The sequence below is a fragment of the Schistocerca cancellata genome, chromosome 6 (genome assembly GCF_023864275.1).
Source record: "Schistocerca cancellata isolate TAMUIC-IGC-003103 chromosome 6, iqSchCanc2.1, whole genome shotgun sequence".
NCBI lineage: Eukaryota > Metazoa > Arthropoda > Insecta > Orthoptera > Acrididae > Schistocerca > Schistocerca cancellata.
The window spans coordinates 371,399,022-371,419,324 of record NC_064631.1 but is presented as its reverse complement, the minus strand read 5'-3'; the positions used below and the strand labels follow the sequence as shown (position 1 = coordinate 371,419,324).

Here is a 20,303-nt window from a genome sequence, read left to right as displayed (position 1 = left end):
CGTTTTGTATTATCATGTAATAGGGGAGACAGGGTGGCAGATATGATACACGAGTCACGATGGAAGTCATTAAAGCAAAGACGTTTTTCGCCACAGCGAGATCTATTTACGAGATTCCAGTCACCAACTTTCTCTTCTGAATGCGAAAATATTTTGTTGAGCCCAACCTACATAGGTAGAAATGATCATCAAAATAAAATAAGAGAAATCAGAGCTTGAACAGAAAGGTTTAGGTGTTCGTTTTTCCTGCACGCTGTTCGGGAGTGGAATGGTAGAGGGATAATATGATTGTGGTTCAATGAACCCTCTGCCAAGCACTTAAATGTGAATTGCAGAGTAATCATGTAGATGTAGATGTAGATGTAGATGTAGATGCCTCAGTTCCAGTAATGGCCATGAGTTGAGTAGGACGGTGACAGTTGAGGATCTGCATCCAACCTGCCTGCAAACGAAGTGTCACAGAGATACTTAAACTACTCTATCAGATGCTGTAAGATAGAAGTTCTGCATCACAGTGTAATCTCAGAGTGTTTGTTCCCAGAAGAGTCAACCATGTACTGCTTCCTCTTACATATAAACTGTGAAAAGACCATGATGATTAAAACAGAGAAACTTGAGCCCTCAAGGTGGCTTACCAGTAGCCACTCTCCTTGAATATCATTTGTGACTCGGGAAAGAAAGGGTTGAAGTAACAGTGAAACATGAAGATCCCTCAGCCACACACTATAAGACTGATTGAAAATAACAGATATAGATTTATAAGTATATAACTAAATGTTTCAGTTGCAGTGTTTTTACAAAAACTGCATCAGACAACTGGCAGTGATGTAAGTAGAGCTAGTTGTAATAAATACAGGGATTCAGGTGGAACATTATAATATTTCAAGAAGTTATGCACATGAACTCAGAAGTAAAGGATCAAAAATACATGACCACTGCTCTGAACTCTTTGACTGATGTGGAAAACTTAACTTATCATGCTCTGCCACTCCCCAGGTCCTGAGGAGGTGTTTAAAGTGCAGCCTCTGGGTTTTCCTTAAATGCTATTGATGTGCTTACATGTCCTGTTCTGCCAATCCTCTCAGTGTTGCAGGAAAGTTACTTCCATACCTCAGTGAATATAAAAGTTTCAAGTATTTGTCATATTTTCCTTTTTTTCATGCTATCATTTGCAAAAGATCTCATTTCTATATCTTGAACCTTTTATAAAATATGATGATATATGTGACCAGATAATTCCCAATGCACAGGGACAGAATTGGGTGTGCTGTGTGCAACCATCCACCAGTTATAAAAACCAATTCAAGAACGAAATGAGATATTGTTCTGCTCTCAGTTTTAAATAAAACTTTGATACCTTATTTTCATTTCATACACAGCAATATATGAGCTAAGATCAACCATATGCAAAGTTTGCACAATGCATTTTTACCTGTGCAAACTTTTTAAAATTTTGTGCAATAATTTACTTACTTTGATGCATTACAATAATGACAATGATTAATGAAAAGAAATTCAGTCTTTTATCAAGCCAAGATATCAGACTAATATAACAACAAAAACAATCAATTACTGATAAAATTATTTAATTGGATAGATAAAAAATCTACTCACCAAACGGCAGCATGCATAAAAGACTGTTGTGATTTGCAATCTTTCAGAGACAGTGGCTCTTTCTTCAGGCACAAGGGTTAAAAGGAAAGGAAGAAGGGTGAAGGAAAAGGACTGGAGAGATCTAGGAAAAGGGATAGATTTAGAGAAAGTCACCCAGAACTGAAGGTCAGGGGAGACTTACTGTACGGGATGAGAAGGAAAGATATCAGACTGTAAGACATGCAAAATTCAAATTTTTTCACTGGATAATTTTCTTAAAATCAGATGATACATATTTCACAGTTGCCAGAATTCCAACTCTCAGCACAGGTAGCAGCATTACAAAAGCAGTACAGTGACAACAAAGACATACTCAGAATGGATTGCAGAGAGCATGTCTATAGCAGTCAAAGGGTTAAAGGATATTTAGCCTCAAAAGAAGTTAATCAGATGATGACTCCAATGTAATAACTATAAATGACTTCAACAGTGAGAGTAATGGTTAAGAATTGTCAAATTCAGTAGGCCTACTGCACTATAAGAGACCACACGTAGTCTGAACAGTAAACTGAAAAGAAAGAGACATGAACCTCTATCAAAGCCACAGCTGTGCAATGGAAATCTCTTTTAAGTGTATTCCAGGCAGTGTAAGGTGTGTTGGAAGGATGACTACTCAAATGACTGTATTGTGGTATTAGTCCAATCTTGTCTTTGCGGGCACTTTGTAAGTAGCACATATTATATCCCTAAATTGGTAACTTATGAGTCTCGAAATTTTGTAGATGGACTTTTGCAGAATAGTTGACATCCATCCCCTAGTATTTGTCACTTCAAGTTTTCAGTTTTTCAATATCACTCTCCTGTGGGTCAAACAAATCTTCATCACTCATGTTACTCTTCTTTTATATGTTAGGGTTATTTGGTATAAGCACAACGCACCTAAGCAATAATCTAGGATGGGTAGAATGAGTGCTTTGACAACAGTCTCCTCTGTAGACAGACAGCATTTTCTCAATGTTCTACTAAGGAACCAGAGCCCTCCTCCTGCTTTCCCTATGACTGAGCACATGTGATGATTTCATTTTATGTCACTGTAAATTATTAGTTCCAACAGTATTAACTAGGAAAGTATGCTACTCATCACATAAAGGAGGCATTAAGCAGCACACAGGCACATTTAAAATTAGACAAAGTTATCGAACACAATCCTTCTTCACATTTAGAAAAGCTGACACTCATTCTTATACACACACAATTCAAACACCCAAGGCCACTGTCATCTCCAGGTGCTGAGGCCCAACTGAAGTGAGTAGCTTTCTCAGGCGTTTGGGCAGTGGGGCTGCAGAAGAGCCATGTTGTGGGAATTGGACAGGTAGCCAGGCAGTGGTGGGGAAACAGTCTGTTGTAATCCCTACAGGAGTGTGCAGGGCATGGGTTCCTAGTTGCAGCATCAGGAGGATGTGCTTGGGATGGGGGAGGGGAGGGAAGGGGGGAGGAGAGAAAAAGAGAAGGCAAAAGGACTATGTAGGTACACTGGAGGACAGAAGGCATCTGTGAGGCCGGTATGGGAGCAGGGAAGAGGATAATAAGAGGGGAGGAGGAAAGATATGTTGTGGAGAGAGTTCCTACATTCGCAGTTCAAAAAATCTGCTGTTTGTGGGATGAATCCCAAAGGGGTGGGCTGTGAATCAGTAACTGAAGTCAATTACATTGTGTTGTGTAGCATACTTGGGAACTGGGTGGTTCAGCGGTCTCTTGGTCACAGTTTGGTAGTGTCCATTCATGTGGCCAGACAGCTTGTTAGTGGTATTGCCCATGTAGAATGCTGCAAAATAGTTGCAGTTGAGTTGGTAGATGACATAGCTTTCACAGGTAGGCCTGTCTTTGTTGGAGTAGGAACCACCTGTGATTGAGCTGGAGTTAGTGGTAGTGGGAGGAAGTGGGGGGGCACATACGGGACAGGTCTGGTGATTAGGGCTTTCACAGAGATATGAACTATTTGGTAAGGTATTAGGAACAGCAGTGGAACTGGGATAGACAAGTATACTGTGCAGTTTGAGTGGGTGGTGGAATACCACTGTAGGAGGGGTGAGGTGGATAGTAGGGAGGACATTTATCATGTAAGAGCATGAGGAGAGATAGTCAAAGCCTTGGTGGAGAACATGATTCAGCTGCTCCAGTCCCGGGTGGTACCAAGTCATGAGGGGGCCACTATTCTGTGGCCAATCAGTGGGCATGTGATGGATGTTAGGTGACTGGGGAGACAAGTTATGGGAGATTTGTTTCTGGACAAGGTGTGGATAATAATTTCTATCTCTGAAGGCTCAGAAAGGCCCTTGACATATATTTATAGGGACTGCTCATCATTGCAGGTGCAATGACTTTTGGGTGGCTATGCTGCATGACAGAGTCGTTTTGCTGTGGAATGGATGACAGCTGTCGAAATAAAGGTGTTATTGGTGGTTGGATATAGATGGAGGTACTGTTTGTGGCATTCATGACAAGAATGTCAACACTATGGAAGACGGCTTTGAACTGAGGAGGATGAGGTGAAGCAAACGGGGAAGAAGACATTAAGGTTTTGGAGGAATGTGGGTAGGGTGTCCACATCATGAAGATCATGAAGACATCATTAATGAATCTGAACTGGATGAGGGATATGGGATTCTGGGTGGCTAGGAAGGGTTCCTCTGGAAGTTGTTGGAAGAGGGAAAAAGTACAAGAGGTACAAATTATGTTATCAAGAATACATGCACCACAATGCAGACATCAATTGCACACTACAGATTTAATGCATGTTAACTATATTCTAGGAAAGAAAATCTAGATATTCTATGGGAGGCAAGGAGTACAATAATGGTAAAGGTAAGGTAAAGTTCCTTGTTCTGGCCCCAAGACAGACCAATCAAGCCAGACCACCCACTGTATAATCCTCTGCCAGTGACATCATTGGACATAGTATGGAGGGACGTGTTGTCAGCACACTACTCTCACAGTAACTGTCAGGTTACTTGACTATGGAGCTGCCACTAATTTGATGAGTAGCTCCTCAGTTAGCCTTATGAGTGTGATTGCACCTTGTACCAGTTCTCCCATCAAGGGAAAATCCCTGGCAGTACCAAGAATCGAACCTGGGTCCTCCACATGACAATCAGCCATGCTGATCTTGCAGCTGTCCAGGAGGACAAAGAGTACAATAGACACAAAATTAAAAGACAAAGAACTGTATGGAAAATGAAGAAACAAAATATAAATGCTCACTAAATTATGGTGTAAAGAGCTGAATATGGTTCACTGCAGTTAAGGTCAAGGCATGTGTGGTTAGTTGCCTTGGATATGTGAAGCTCATTTTGTGTCAGGTTTAAATTTTGGGCAGTTAACCTATGAGTCCTACTTAAATGGATGTTCAGTCATGAAAAATTGAGACACACCTTTCAAATTTCACAAATATTACATATTTTGCATTGAAACTTGTTGTGTATATTCTACAACCTATGCACTTACATCAATTTAGAAATATATTTTAATATGGCAGTTTTTGAGATAATCTTGTAAATAGTGAGTGACCCATTAGCTGTAACACTTGTACTGAAATTTGTTCCTTATTCAGTGGTCATTATTCACAATGTGTTTTATCCATTCTAAACCTCTTTCATTGGCTAGCTGTACTACATTATAGTAAGTAAATGCCACTAATTAGTTGTAACATATTTGAGACGTCACATAATTTATGAGTACTCAATATGACATTTCCTGCCTGACTGGAGATAATATATAGTTATTAATACATCCATTTTTCAAGGTTTGGTTTCTTCCTCTCTCTCTCTCTCTCTCTCTCTCTCTCTCTCTCTCTCTTTTTTTTTCCATTTGCAACCTGATGATGGCCTAGTAAGCCAAAGACTGATATGGTTATTGTTGTCTTCAGTTTGAAGACTGTTTTGATGCATCAATAAAATTATCAAGGAAAGGAATAGTTATCACAGAAAGAATAGTTACTGAATTCAGACTTTTTGACATATTATGTGCATATTTCTTCTCTCTCTAATTTGATTCAGTACTTCTTATTAGTTACCCAATCCACCTAGTATTCCTATGTAACAATAAATTTCAAAGGCCTCTATTCATTTGTTTCTGCACTTTTTATGTTCCACATTTCAACTTCACAGAAATACTTTTAAAAAGACTTTCTAGCACTTTATTTTTACATCAGAATGTTAAAATATTTCTCTTTTTCAGGAAAATATTTCAAGTTGTTGTGATTCTTCATATTATAACCTCTTTACTTTACCCACTGTCAATTATTTTGCTGCCCAAGTAGCAAAATGTAGTTTCCCCATCATTCTTAATCTTATAATATATCAGCACCCTCTGATTTAATTCCAATACACCTTGTAGCCCTTGTTTTACATTTATACATGTTCATCCCATCACCTCTCCTCAAGACACTGTCCATTCCATTAAACTGATGTCTGCCTCTGACACCTGTGGTGTGTCTTTTCCAGTCTTCTGCAACCTCCCCCCCCCCCCCCCCCCAAATGAAGGAACTATTAGTTCTGAAAGCTAGGTAGGGTGAATTTTTATTTTTATATGTCTCTCTTGGCAGTAGAACACCTTGCATCTCTTGGAGGTACTACTTGATTTTGTGTCGATATCTCTGTACTCACCTGATCAGATATCATTTTCTTCCTGCCATTACCTTTTGCTAAAATCCATTATATCAAAATTCAATCCATTCATTTCTGTTTTCAAACTCTCTGACATACCAATACGACTAAGGAAGCTAAAAATTCCATTCTATGACCCATAGAATACCACATGTGGATTTTCTTCTGAAGGCACTCCCCCAAGTTGGCACAACCTGGGCAGCCCATTTTATCTCCTGAATATTTAACTCAAGAGGATGCTGTCATCACTATACCAAGCAATAGGGCTGCAGGGCCTTGGAGATTATATGACTTATAGTTCCCCTTGTTGAACTGTGTTCCATTACTAGCATGGCATGACCATATTGGCTACTCTTAAAAAGCCAGATCAGTTAATCATGTAGACTATTAACTCTGCAACTGCTTTAAAGCCTGCTGCCCACCTCCCCCCTCACAAGGACTCTGGCATCTCTACAGATAACGTTGCAAATGGTTATGCCTACACTATGGCAATCTGTAATGTTAAAGCATACAGGCAACACTTCTATGATAAATTCCATAGCTTGTTGGAGGCCTATCAGTAACAAACAAATATTGGTGAAACAGAATACAATTTTTTTGCTTTTCACTTTTTAATATGAAACTGTTCTAACAAGAAGGGACAGGAGAGTCCACTAATATCAATAATGATATGAACATGGTATAGAGAATGACAACTTACTTTAACCATGTGTTCTTGAACACAATCTGGTGAACTGCTTCCAAGAATGGAGAGAAGTTCATCATCTGATACAAAATAAAATCGAGAAAATGCATTTCTTTTAGAGTCCAAGAAATCATTGAGTGACTTTTGGCAACGTTCAAGACCAGCACTCAGACCCTGCAGTACAGCCAATCGGCCTTCCACCAGACAACATTCAATTACAAGTGGTTTCTTCGCTGTTTCCAGCATTATCTGAAACATAGACCCACACAGAGGTAAAAGCATAACTAAATTTCTAAATGAGATATAGGCAGATCAATGAATAGCCTTATTTTTATTATTTTTATAAACACAATAAGAGGGTGACGTTGACAAACCGTATTACAGAAATAAAAGTAAGTTCAGATTGGGGAACCACATAGTGTGCATCCATTCCTATTATTAACCTACATAAATTGATTTTAATTTTATTTCATCCTGTAGGGTTACACCGAGTACAAAGAGCATACATGCAAAATGGGACATATCAAGAATACAGAACATTCAGTATCAAATATTTCTTAACATGCAGCAATTCTGCTGAAACTTTCAACTATCAAAGGTGAATCCATAATTATTTTTTTCTGTTCAACATTGCACATGTGTTTATGTTTCAAACAGCACAAGCATGCATGCATATTCGCACATGCATAATTTGTTCTAATTGGGGGGTGTGGATCATAGTGCTTTCGTTCCCAGGTTTTGCGGGAGATTTACAATATTTAGCAGACAACAGGCAGCTGGTGTCCAAGTTTGTTTCATTGGGTTCTGTGTTGTGGTTATGCTTTAAAGAGATTTAGGTGAAATGATGCCTGTTGACTCAAAAGAATAAATACTGAAATTTAAAGATGATCACGGACACAACAAAGTCCTACGGAATTCCACTTTTAAAGATCATTTGAACAAAACTTTGAGATGCAATGTCCTGAGTGCCAAGAATGGGTCTGGCCAGGCAGAAATTAAAAACAAGAGAAAAAGTCATCAGTATTTTTTTCTAAAGAATAATACAAGCCTTGAAGCAGGAAACAGAGAAACAGCAGCCTAGTAATTTAAGAAAAGTGTATGTAAAAACTGTGGGTGAATATTCATGCTTTGGAAACTCAATAGCACAACAATTGAGGATCCTGACTTCTGGACTACTAACAATATATCACAGTTGGAGCTCCTCAACTACTAGAAGTTGAAATTCAGGACATAGATGATAGAAAAGATACAAATTTGTAAATCATTACCTCTGTTGTACTGGAATCTAGGGTCTACGACATTCGCCAATTTGTTGAGTCCAAGGATGCTAGTTTACTATCTTTTATAATTGAATTTGAGTAAACAATTTTTTAAATGAAATTTAACTTGTAAATGGAATGAAGTCTTGTAACAAGGAAAATTAATGTTACCAACAGGGGTGAAAATTTGATAATCTCTGAATGTAGTGTCAGGAAAAAACAATACACCAAATAACCACTAAGAACATTCCTTAAGTATTTCCTACTTCCAGGTGTAATCACTACAATGCTTTGATTTGAAAAACAAAATAAATAGGGCAAACTGATACATGAACTGCCCATTGCCCTATGCTGAAATGCTATTCCCATCCTTACCACTGCATAAATTGGATTATGCATAACAGTATCTTGTCAAGAGATAAAAGTTTTCAGTTTTCCATGCAGGAAAGCAAAATGTTGCTGTGTCAATCTTCTTAAATTTGCCTACAAAACAACACCGTCACTTTGTATTCCTCACATTTCGTGTCTCTGTGATTTAAGTACTGTTTTACTGACAGCTGCCTCCATGTTTTCAGTTTTCCATTGCATTTAATCACAATAAATGCAGAATAAAGTGCTCAGCAAAGAAGTGGATGCACAGTTGACTGTCTAAACAAGGAGGCAAGATGTGAATGCATACAGTCTCCTCTATTACTGATTTTTGCACATGCGCTTTTGTTTCCAACCATCTGTGCTTACACATGAGAAAACAGGCATCATGTGACATATCTTAATGATTATATACAACATTATTTACAGATTGTAGTAATTAGGTAATCTTCAAAGCTATAACATTCATTTTCCACTAGATACTCTTTAAACTTGTTGTGAAACATATTGATTTGTACAGCAACCTGTAGGTTTTTGAGTAGATTTCTTCTTAATTTGATGCCTGAGTACCAAAGTTAGTTTCAAGTTAATGTCATATTCTACTTAAATTGGTTCTCACTCTTTTTGTTTCCTATATATTTGAGTTTCTCCAGACTGTTACTTCATATGGTCCAAAGGACACACACACACACACACACACACACACACACACACACACACACACACAGCATCCTGAATGGACCAAGATCCACATAGACACAATGTTTCCTGGCTTCCATAAGCCATTTGACTCAGTAGCACATATGCTCCATTATCAAAATTATGATGGTTTGGGTTATCAAGCGAAATTTGTTGTCAGAGTGAGGATTTCTTCATAGGGAGGGTTCAGTATGGTACTTTGGATGGAAAGACATCAAAAGATGTAGAAGTAGCTTCAGGACTCCCCCAGGGGGTGTGAACATTTTAGTAAGGCAATTTCTAAGAGTAACAATGTATTTTTTGAAATGCTTGCCACACAACCATTTTTATATTGTGATGATAGTGTAGTACCAAAAACGGTAGCAACAGTGCACACACTAGGGTAATGTGTTGGTCTCTTGCTATTCACTTTTTATATTACCGATTTTACTGACATTATCAATAATAACCACACACTTCTCACATATGATGCAGTTATCTATAATCCAGTACTGCCTGAAAAAATTGACTCAAATATTCAATCAGATCTCGATAAGAGTTTAAACCAGTATAATGATTCGCAGCTTGCTTTAAATCCATAATTTTGCACTTACAAAAATGCTTCTGTCAGAGCACAAAAAAGGTGAATATGATCCTCTTTTCCCAGAAACGAGAAGAACCAGCTGCCTCAGTCCTAATTCTGCATTACTCGCCAAAAAATTTGGTACATGAATTTTAACCAGTATAATAAATTAATTTTTGTCGATTAACTGTGCAATGTGTATCCTTGATCTTGACATATTAGAGTCAATGGATTAATTTCATTCTCATTTCATATGAAACAAACTCTTATCTGCACCTGAACAAATTCTCCAATCTAATATAGATAGGACCACAGATCAAATAAGTCGATGGCCTCAAAGTAATAGGCTGCTTCTTAATGCAAAAAAGACAATTGGAATAACTTTCCACACTGCCCAAAACAGAAATCCATTACTACCAACTATATCACTGAAAAAAAAAATGTTAAACTTGAAAATGAAATAAAATTTTTGGGGGTCACTATTACTGATATGCTCACATGGAAAAGACACATTGACATTACCAGCACAAAACTTAGTAAAGTATGCTTCATGATTAGATCAATAAGGAATGTCACTAACACAAGTACTCTAACCACAATGTACCATGCACTCTTTCACTCTGTACTTAACTACAGAGTCATCTTCTGGGGCCAAAATTCTGAATCAATTAAGATATTCAAACTGCAAAAGAAGATAGTCAGAACAATTATGTTCAAAAAACAAAGACACTTGTAAACCATTATTTAAGGAACTAAATATTTTGCCCCTCCCATGCCAACACATACTAGAATTATTATTCTTTACCAAAAAAAGTATCAACAAAATTAGCAAAAATATGGATTACCACGATTATGACACAAGATCAAAAACCTCTCTAAGAATACTTCCCCACTCAACAAAACTGTACAGTGATGGTGTCAAGTGCATGGGAATAAAATTATATAACCATCTTCAAACATTTATACAAGAAATCCAAGAAATAAATAAATTCAAACAGATGGTGAAATCTCTTTTAATAAAAGACTGATTTTATACCATCCAGGAATATTTGGAATCAAAACTGTCTTGGTACATGATAATGTATCAAAGCTGAATGTTATTAAGTCAATTTTGTCACATCATGTAACAATTCTCTGTAAAGCTGTAACTTTAGGTGACATAATTTGTAGGTAATGTAAAATAATAATTCTTCTGTGTTCTTGTTTACTGTTTTAGACTCCTGTAAACTGTATATTTGTATTGACTTATCCAATATCAGTTGTACAAGCTATTGTACTGATTTGATCTACGGGACAAATAAATAATAAATAAATAAATAAATCAAGTTCTTTAGAGTCCTACTTACCCCCCACTCCTCCTCCTGTCTAAATGCATGTAAGACCACCATATTTATATCTTTAAACTGATTGTGAATAATAATCTTACTATTGAGTTAAAATGACATATTATATAATGAATATATACCTTAAATATCACTAACTGCCTGTACAAGTTTGTTAAATCTTTCAGCAACCTAATTCCACTGGGAAGCACAAGTCTGGTGATGTGAAAATTATGGCATATCAGCATGCTATCATACACAATTTGCATCCTTTCTTTTCAAACCTACAGTCTAATTTGTTTGTTATTCACTGACAGATTATTATTACTGTGCTTTGCAACATATTTCATTGCATTATACTACCTTTCAACAGGGTCAACTGTGCATAACCCGAATTATTACTCTCCTATGACATTCTATGTGCCTGGTTCTGTCGCAACAGAATAATAATATTAACACATGGAGAATCAGCTACAGTGGGAGTTTGTTCAAATCACATATTAAATTAAAACTAAACACCATCATTTTCACTCCTGTTTCAGCCTTTGATTCTCCCACCTCAGAACTATTGTATTCTGAGGTACAATGCAATCTAGCATTCCATCTCTATTCTGACTACATTTCTTTGGGAAATATCACATCAGTCTCCCTTTGTAGTGAAGCTTCCATACTCAGCATCACTCTCACTGCCACTGCTTATATATGTCTCTCCCATTGTCTCCCTTGTTCTCCCATTGGATTTTTGTCCTGATGTCTCTTCCACTATCACTGTCTTCATCTACTTCTTTTGCTCTTTCTTACCACTGTCTTCTTCCTTACCACTGTCTCCTTTTCCTTTCACTGTCTCTCTGACCCACTGCCACTGTCTTTGTCCCACTCTTTTTTTTCTCATTGCCTCTCTCTCTTCCTTTCTCACTTACAGTCTGCTATCATACTCTTCAGCCACCATTGTCCCCTCTCCACACATCCTTGAGGAATGTTTGATTGGTGTTTTGAGTCCATCACAATCACAGATACTGGAGTGACCAGAATCCACACAGGATGGAACCTTCCAAGGTAGATGGTGTGGTGTGGGAATGTAACTGGACCCATTTTCATTGATCAGAAACTAAACGTCAACAATATCTGTAAATGCTGCAAGAAGTGGTGTTTGCCTCAATTCTGAATAAAGATCACAGCTTTCCCTCTTACTTTCAACAGGATGGGGCTCCACCACACTATGGAGGACTTGTTTGTCAGTGGTTAGATGGTCAGTTGCCTGGCTATTGGAATGACTGACTTTTTCTGTGGAATAGCTGCTCAGGTCACTTGATCCCACACCAATTAACTTTTATCTGTAGAGTCATTTAAAGCAAACTCATATATACAGAGAAAATAAGATCCACACAGAATCTCGAGCAATGCATTGAAGAAGCGTGTGGCAGCAATTCTGTGGAAATCCTTCAGCAAGCGCAAGACGGCTGGATTCTGCACCTTCACATGCGCATTGACTGAGAGTGACACTATATTGAACACATTAAATGACTGTCCTTTACAGAGAACAATCCAGCCTGTAATCCCAAACAAAATGTGTTGTAACTTTTGAATCATAACTGCTCCTTAGAATCTGTTTACAGGAATGAACTCATCAGAAAATACTGATGTTATATGATATATCACACTTCCCACTTTCCATTTTAAAAAAACTGACAAATTCAAGATGTTCAATTTCAAGATGGTGCCTATGTTCAGTACATTTCGTAAAAGATAGACTACATCACACATACCTTAAAGGAAAATTTGTATTTGTATTTGTATTTCTTTATTGGTCCTGTAATTCGTGTTTAGTTAGATATTTTGCACAAATGATGTAGGACAAGTCAGGTTGGTACAATATATATATATACAACATCATACATATTGTTATTTTGAAAAGATAAATAAACAAAAATTACTCAGTACATGTTGAATATTGTTGACAAAATTAATATAATGAAATAAAATGATATTTGAGCAGTTACACTACAATTTTCTGGTACTCTAAAAACTTGGAAACAAAATAGAAGCAGTGGTCAAACCAGTACTCTTTCACTCTCACTTTCAACTTTTGTAAATTTTGCATCTGTTTCAAATAGGATGGCATGTGATTGTACAGCATTATGCCAGTATGATATACTCCTCTCTAACAAATGTTTGTACTTACTGTATTGACATGCAAATAATGCTTCTGCCTAGTATCATGAGGGTGGTAATCACAGTTATACTTGAAGATATATCCACCTTTTAAAATACTTCCTTTTGTGAAATTTAGTATTTCATGCATATATACTAAAGGAAGAGGCAGTATATTGATATTTTTAAATATTGGTCTACAGGAGTCTCTGTACTTAGCATGGTTTATTATTCTAACAATCTTTTTCTGTAGCCTAAATGTTTTGTTTGTACCTACAGAGTTCCCCCAAAAAGATAATGCTGTACATCAGCAGTGACTGAATACTGCCATGGTAAATGGCGATCACTGATGCATGACTTGTGTTTTGTGAGAGGATTCTTACTGCATACATAAGTATGTTTAACTTTTTATTTACATGATGAAGATGTGTCTCCCATTTTAGGTTTTGCTGAATATGTATACCTAAAAATTTTGTATCGCTCACAGATGACACAGTTTTTCCATAAATTTTAAAAATCGGTCTTGCAGGATGTAGTTTCTGTGAATTATGGAAATTGACTGTTACTGTTTTTTCATTATTTATTATTAGCTTGTTTGTTCTGAACCATTGTGTTAAATTTGGTATCATACCTGTAGCTGTTTTTTGTAGGCTTTCCTCATCACATGATTTGATTAGGATATTTGTGTCATCTGAAAAAAGTGCTGTTGTCCCTTTCGTTATCTTTTCTGACAAATCATTAACATAAAGAATGAAAAGAATTGGTCCAAGGACTGACCATTGAGGAACTCCATATGTAGTGTTTTCTGAATTACTGTAAAAATTACAATTTTTGTTTTGTTTTTATGTCTTTTTATTTTATTTGAGTGATCTGTTGATGGTCATGAAGGTATGAATGTATCCACTTGTTTGGCAGACCTCGTATTCCATAATTACCTAGCTTCTGCAACAGGGTATTATGATCAATTACATCGAAGGCGTTACTAAGGTCAATAAATATGGCAGACACATGTTGCTTATTATCTACTGCAGTTAGAATTTCATTTAAGAAAGTATAAATAGCTGACTGTGTTGATCTACCAGTTCTGAATGCATGTTGCGCATCTCTTATTTTGTTTTCTTTATTTAGAAAGGCTGTCAGCCTTCTAAGAAATAGTTTTTCAAGAATTTTGCCAAAGCCTGACAATACTGATACAGGTCTATAGTTTGCAGCTCATGTATGTCCCCTTTCTTGTACAGTGGTGTCACTTTTGCCATTTTAGATTTTTTGGGAATATACCACTAACGAATGATGAATTGAAATATCCATTAATGGTTCTATGACAGATGTTACATTTGCTTTGATGACAATATCTGGTATTTCATCAGTACCTGCTGAATACTTATTGCGTAACCTTTTTATAATGACAGATAATTCCTCAGGTGCATGAATAGGGTTCTTGTACGAATTTTTGTATCTGACTGGAGTGTATTGTAGTCTGGTTGCAAGTTGTAATGTTTGGTAATCGGGTGGTGTGCTACATTAGGAAAGCAGTTGTTAAATTTATTAGCCACCACTGTGGGGTTGATTATTTTATTGTTATGAAGTTCTATATTTTTGTGGGCTAATGATGTAGTATCTGTTTCTCTTTTTATGATACTCCAGGTTGCTTTAGTCTCATTCATGGAATTTTTTATTTGTTTGTCATTTTCCATTTTCTTTGCTTTTGTTATAACTTGTCTACATATTTGTTTACATTGTTTAAAGTAGTTGATAAATACAGAATTTGTGGTTTACTTTTAGTATTCATATAAGTTCTTATTGTGATCCATTTATTTGGTTTGTGTACAGAATTTATAAGTTATGTTTGTTTAGGAAGGGCTATTTCAAAGAAATCTTTGTCCATGCCCATAAATTTATCAAACTTGGCATCTGTGTTGTTTGAACTGTAAACATCGTCCAGATTTCTCTTCTCAAGAGAGAACAAAAGTAATCTATGTTTTCATCATTAAACTTCCTGACAACAGCTCTAGTTTTCTGGGCTTTTGTGTTTCATGGAATAGTGATTGTTAGTATTTGGGCATTGTGATCACTAAAACCAGTGTTTGCAGTCTGTGTGTTGCAGATATATTTATCTGTATTTACAAACACCTGATCTACGGCTGTTGCCGAAGTAGTGGCAATACAAGTTGGGTTAGTTGTAGTTGGTTTTAGGTAAAAGGACTTCAGTAAGTCTTTGATTTCATCTTTAAATTTACTAGGTTTGGAGAAATCAACATTGAAATCTCCATATATGATTTTTTTTTTTTTTAGGGTGTTGAAATCGTCTAACAGCTCTTCCATATGATTATAAAAAACTTTTTTATCAACATCTGGTAACCTATATATACAGATGATTACAGAATTTCAAGTTGGCAATTCTACTATTGAGAGTTCTATATCTCTTTCTTTAGATAAGCTGTCAAATCTGGTTATGTTAGTGAAGTCTATATCTTCTCAAACATATATGTACCTACCACCATGTCTGAGTACTTCTCTACAAAATGTGGCAGCTAATTTAAACTGAGGTAGGTGTGCTAGTTCTATCATGCCTTTATTTAGCCAGTGCTCAGTAAAGCATAAAACAGAGATATCACACATATCATTTAACAAGATTTGTATTCCATTCAGTTTATTGGAAAAAGACTGAACATTCTGGTGGAACAATTTAAAGTATGAAGCAGGGACTATATTGTGTCTTGCTTGACCACTTACCTCTTTTTTACATCTAGTATTGTTAGTTGTAAAAAATCTCCCCTGTTTTGTGGTGTGGGTGGTGTCTTCTTGCTAGCTGGTTCCCTGGATTCTGGGCCCTGTCTTTCATGTGCTGTGGTGCTTATAATGGTAATCTACTTGTCAAGTACCATTTGTTTAATTTTAGGCACTTGTATTGTACTGGTTTTCACATTGTATTCATTTTGGTGAAACACTGATGTCTTCAGGTAGACTGGTCAATTCAGAGATAAATGCATCTGGTTTGTACGATTGTTAATTTTAATTAACAAAGACAGTCTGTTGCATACTTGCTCCTTCCCCTGTCTGTTCAAGTGGAATCCGTGACATGTGAATTTATCATGAGACAGTCTTTCCATTTCAATGTTTATGGATATTCTACTTTTGTTGCAAGAGTCTGAACAGTTCACTGTTTGCACTAAATGATGATTAACCATGTTGATTTTTTTGTTTATATATTCTTTGTCAAATCTTTTGGGAATTGGATGCAAAATGACATTTGTCTTGTTACTGAGTTGGAGAACACTTGGTAAGATGTTATCAAAGCTTTTCACAATGTTGTTGTAGGAGCCTTCAGTATCATTCGACTCACATTAATGTAAGAGTATCACTCGCATTCAAGTCTTTTGCTAATTTGTCAATTTGATTAAAAACTTTATGGACAGGAGCATTTGGTTTAATAAAACTCTGAATGTCACATACTGTGCCTAGTTTTGTCTCCAGAATGTTTCTGCAGTACCTACCTTGTCTGTCACTCACTATTATAACTTTTGGATTCCATAGTGCATTCCTTAACCCATAACATTGTTTCATAGGTTCAGGTGCTTTATCTTCTGCAACACTATTGGTATCATTCATTACAGTTTCATTTTCGCTGATTGCTGTGTAAACACTGCCTTCAGTTACACTTACACATTGCCCTGGCTTTTTACCAGCTGACATCAGAACAGTTTCTTTATCTGAAAGAGCACTTACTTGTTTAGACGCACTTTTTCTGGATACTGTTGGCATTACAGACACATTATAACACAAGTGCACCTGTAGTTGTGATTTTAAATTGTGTGTGTTCGACGCACTTTTTACGGTACACCACTTTTCACTGCTTACATATTCGCTTGGTTCTTGTTCTAACTCACTGATTCTCACTAACAGAACGTTTCTATCCTCTTGCAACACTTTAATTATTTTGTCTTTCTATGCTGACTCTGTTACGAGTTTGTGATCTCCATGGGCACCAAAACACAGTTAATACCTTTACAGTTATTTACTTTCACAGCACACGAGTAGCACAGATTGTCTTTATCACCAACATTTTTTACACATTTCGCACCTAATAGTCTTGTATTTATATCAGTTTTCATGAGCTTTGAATATGTTACAATTTTACTCTGTGCCATCTTGTCTTGTTCACAATTCAGTTTAGGTTTCCCCTCTCCAGCAGGGATTTTGGCATAGCAGCGTGTACCAGGACTTTTGTCTTACACTGTACATCAGCAAAGATAATTGGACCACATTAGTGCTGAGAAAAAAACAATTACATTTTTTCTTGGTAGCTACATTCACACAAAATGGGCTTGTTATTTGAAAGAAAATCTCAGGTGTTACCTAAAAATAAACAAGGAGCCATAAAATTAATGTTTTACAAATAAACACATCCAGTTGTAATACCCTAAAAAGGAAGCAACTTTGATTCCATCATAAACCACTGTGCACAGCAACTATAGATTGTAGGGAAGGAGAGGCACACAGCAGTCAGTTACAATCCCATTAGTTTTTATTATGCTTGGTAATCTAGATTTTGGCTATGAATAGCCATCTTCAGTGGTAAAATACAAGGAAAAATTACAGGATCAAAATTAATTTACTATAAATAGAACATAAGTAAACACCATGTTATTCAATAGCAGCTATCCACTCTTGTCAACATACCATTTTTGTTATGATTAAACAGACTCATGGCAGTTCACATCACCATATGCTCTTACAGGTGTATAGGCAGAAAGACACTGAGGTTTTGTTTACAGCAAGTACAACAGCCTTAGTTTACATCATGTAGTACAAGTAATGGCCTCTATATTATGAATTAACTAACATAGTTTTGTTCCAGTACAGTAGTTAAAAAAGCCTTGTTATATGATATCTAAAATCAAAAAGGATATTTACATATCACTTTGAAATAATCGAGAAATGCCGAATTTAACATACTTTCTCATATCTTAGTGGTGGAGCAATCAATCAAAACATGTGCAAAGGATTATTAATCAGTTAACATACCTATCTTATACAAAATTATTACATCACTTTCAAAATAAAAATTAAAAGATTTGTTGGAGGCTGTCTTGATAAAATAGAGTTACAATTTACAATATGGCTATAATTAATTCACAATACAGTTATAATTTATCCATATGTTGTCTTCCACTTTGTTGGTACTGTCCAATGTGATATCTAGTTTACCACCAAACAAGTAAATTAATATTCAATTTTAGCTTAAAGAATAGGTATAATGGCAGATTGTTTTATCATCTTTCAGCAAACACCGTAACGCAGTTGCAACTACACTATATGTTTATGTATGAACTTTTACATCAATAGAGGGCATTTGCGTGTTTTATTAAATATGCCTGATTAAATCAGTCTTGTCAGTTTCATTATTTTACTATGATGTTAACAGATGTTTATAAAAATTGGCTGTAAATTCTTCATGTCTGTTATATTAAATATTTGGTGGATCACTCAACCACTATAATATGAGTGACTACACTAGGTTTCAGCTTCCGATGAATTTCAATTTCAGATAATGTATTTTATCAAGACAATCTTCAAAATCTTCAACAAATCTTTTTAATTTGTTAATTTTATTCTACAGTGATGTAATAATTTAATAAGATAGTTCTATGAACTGATTAATAATCCTTTGCATAGGTTGTGATGGGTTGCTCCACCACTAAGCTATGAGAAAGTACGTTGTAATTTGACATTTTCTTGAATATTTCAAAGTGATATGTAAATATCCTTTTTGGTTTTAGATATTATACAACAAGGCTTTTGTAACCACCATACTGAAACAAAACTCCATTAGTTAATTCATAACATAGATGGTTTTACCTGTACTACATGGTGCAAACTAATCAAACAATGGAAAATCCAGGATGGAATGTAACAATACGAGAGAAGGAAAGTTGCTACTCACCATATAGTGGAGATGCTGAGCCGCGAAAGGCACAATAAAAAGATTCACACAATCATAGCTTTCGGCCATTAAGGCCTTTGTCAGCAGTAGACACACATACAAATGCGCACACACATACTCTCATGCAAAAGCAACTTGCACACACATCTGCAGTCTCAGAGAGCTGAAACTACACTGCGAGCAGCAGCACCAGTGCATGATGGGAGTGGCGACTGGGTGGGGGTAAGGAGGAGGCTGGGGTGGGGAGGGGGAGGGATAGTATGATGGGAGTGGCAGACAGTAAAGTGTTGCAGTTTAGACGGAGGGCAGGAGAGAAAGGGGGGAGGGGGTAAGTAGTGGAAAGGAGAGAAATAGAAATAAAAATAAAAGAAATTAAAAGACTGGGTGTGGCAGTGAAATGATGGCTGTGTAGTGCTGGAATGGGAACAGGGAGGGGCTGGATGGGTGGGGACAGTGACTAACGAAGGTTGAGGTCAGGAGGGTTATGGGAATGTAGGATGTATTGGAGGGAAAGTTCCCAACTGCGCAATTCAGAAAAGCTGGTGTTGGTGGGAAGAATCCATATAGCACAGGCTGCAAGGCAGTCATTGAAATCAAGGATATCATGTTTGGCAGCATGTTCAGCAACAGGGTGGTCCACTTGTTTTTTGGCCACAGTTTGTCAGTGGCCGATCATGCGGTCAGACAGCTTGTTGGTTGTCATGCCTACATAGAATGCAGCACAGTTTCTTGGTGGCCACTCACTGCTTTCATCTAGGCTTTGAGGTCAAAAACACCACAGCTGTCAGCAACTGATGCTGCAGTTACCTACACACACACACACACACACACACACACACACACACACACACACACACACACACACACATCACTGCTAGTTGTTGCTTGGATAGTGAACACAGATTTTCAACATGCAGTAGCAGACTGATGCAGCCAAATTTGCCAATATGGTAGCAGATAATGCTGATGCTGACAATGAGCACATGCTGGGTGATTGTACAGGTGAACAAAGTCCAATGGAACTACTAGTAAGTGTGTTTGTGAAACTATATCAG

General features: G+C 36.7%; 1 protein-coding gene across 1 annotated transcript in view; it reads right to left on the bottom strand.

Moving 5' to 3' along the window:
* The window catches only part of LOC126088335 (dynein axonemal heavy chain 10), a 1,153,099-nt gene that overhangs the window by 939,977 nt on the left and 192,819 nt on the right, over positions 1-20,303 (bottom strand). Inside the window, exon 11 of the mRNA XM_049906469.1 lies at positions 6,958-7,191. Within this exon, the coding sequence (XP_049762426.1) occupies positions 6,958-7,191 (234 nt within the window). The remainder of the gene's footprint in view (positions 1-6,957; positions 7,192-20,303) is intronic.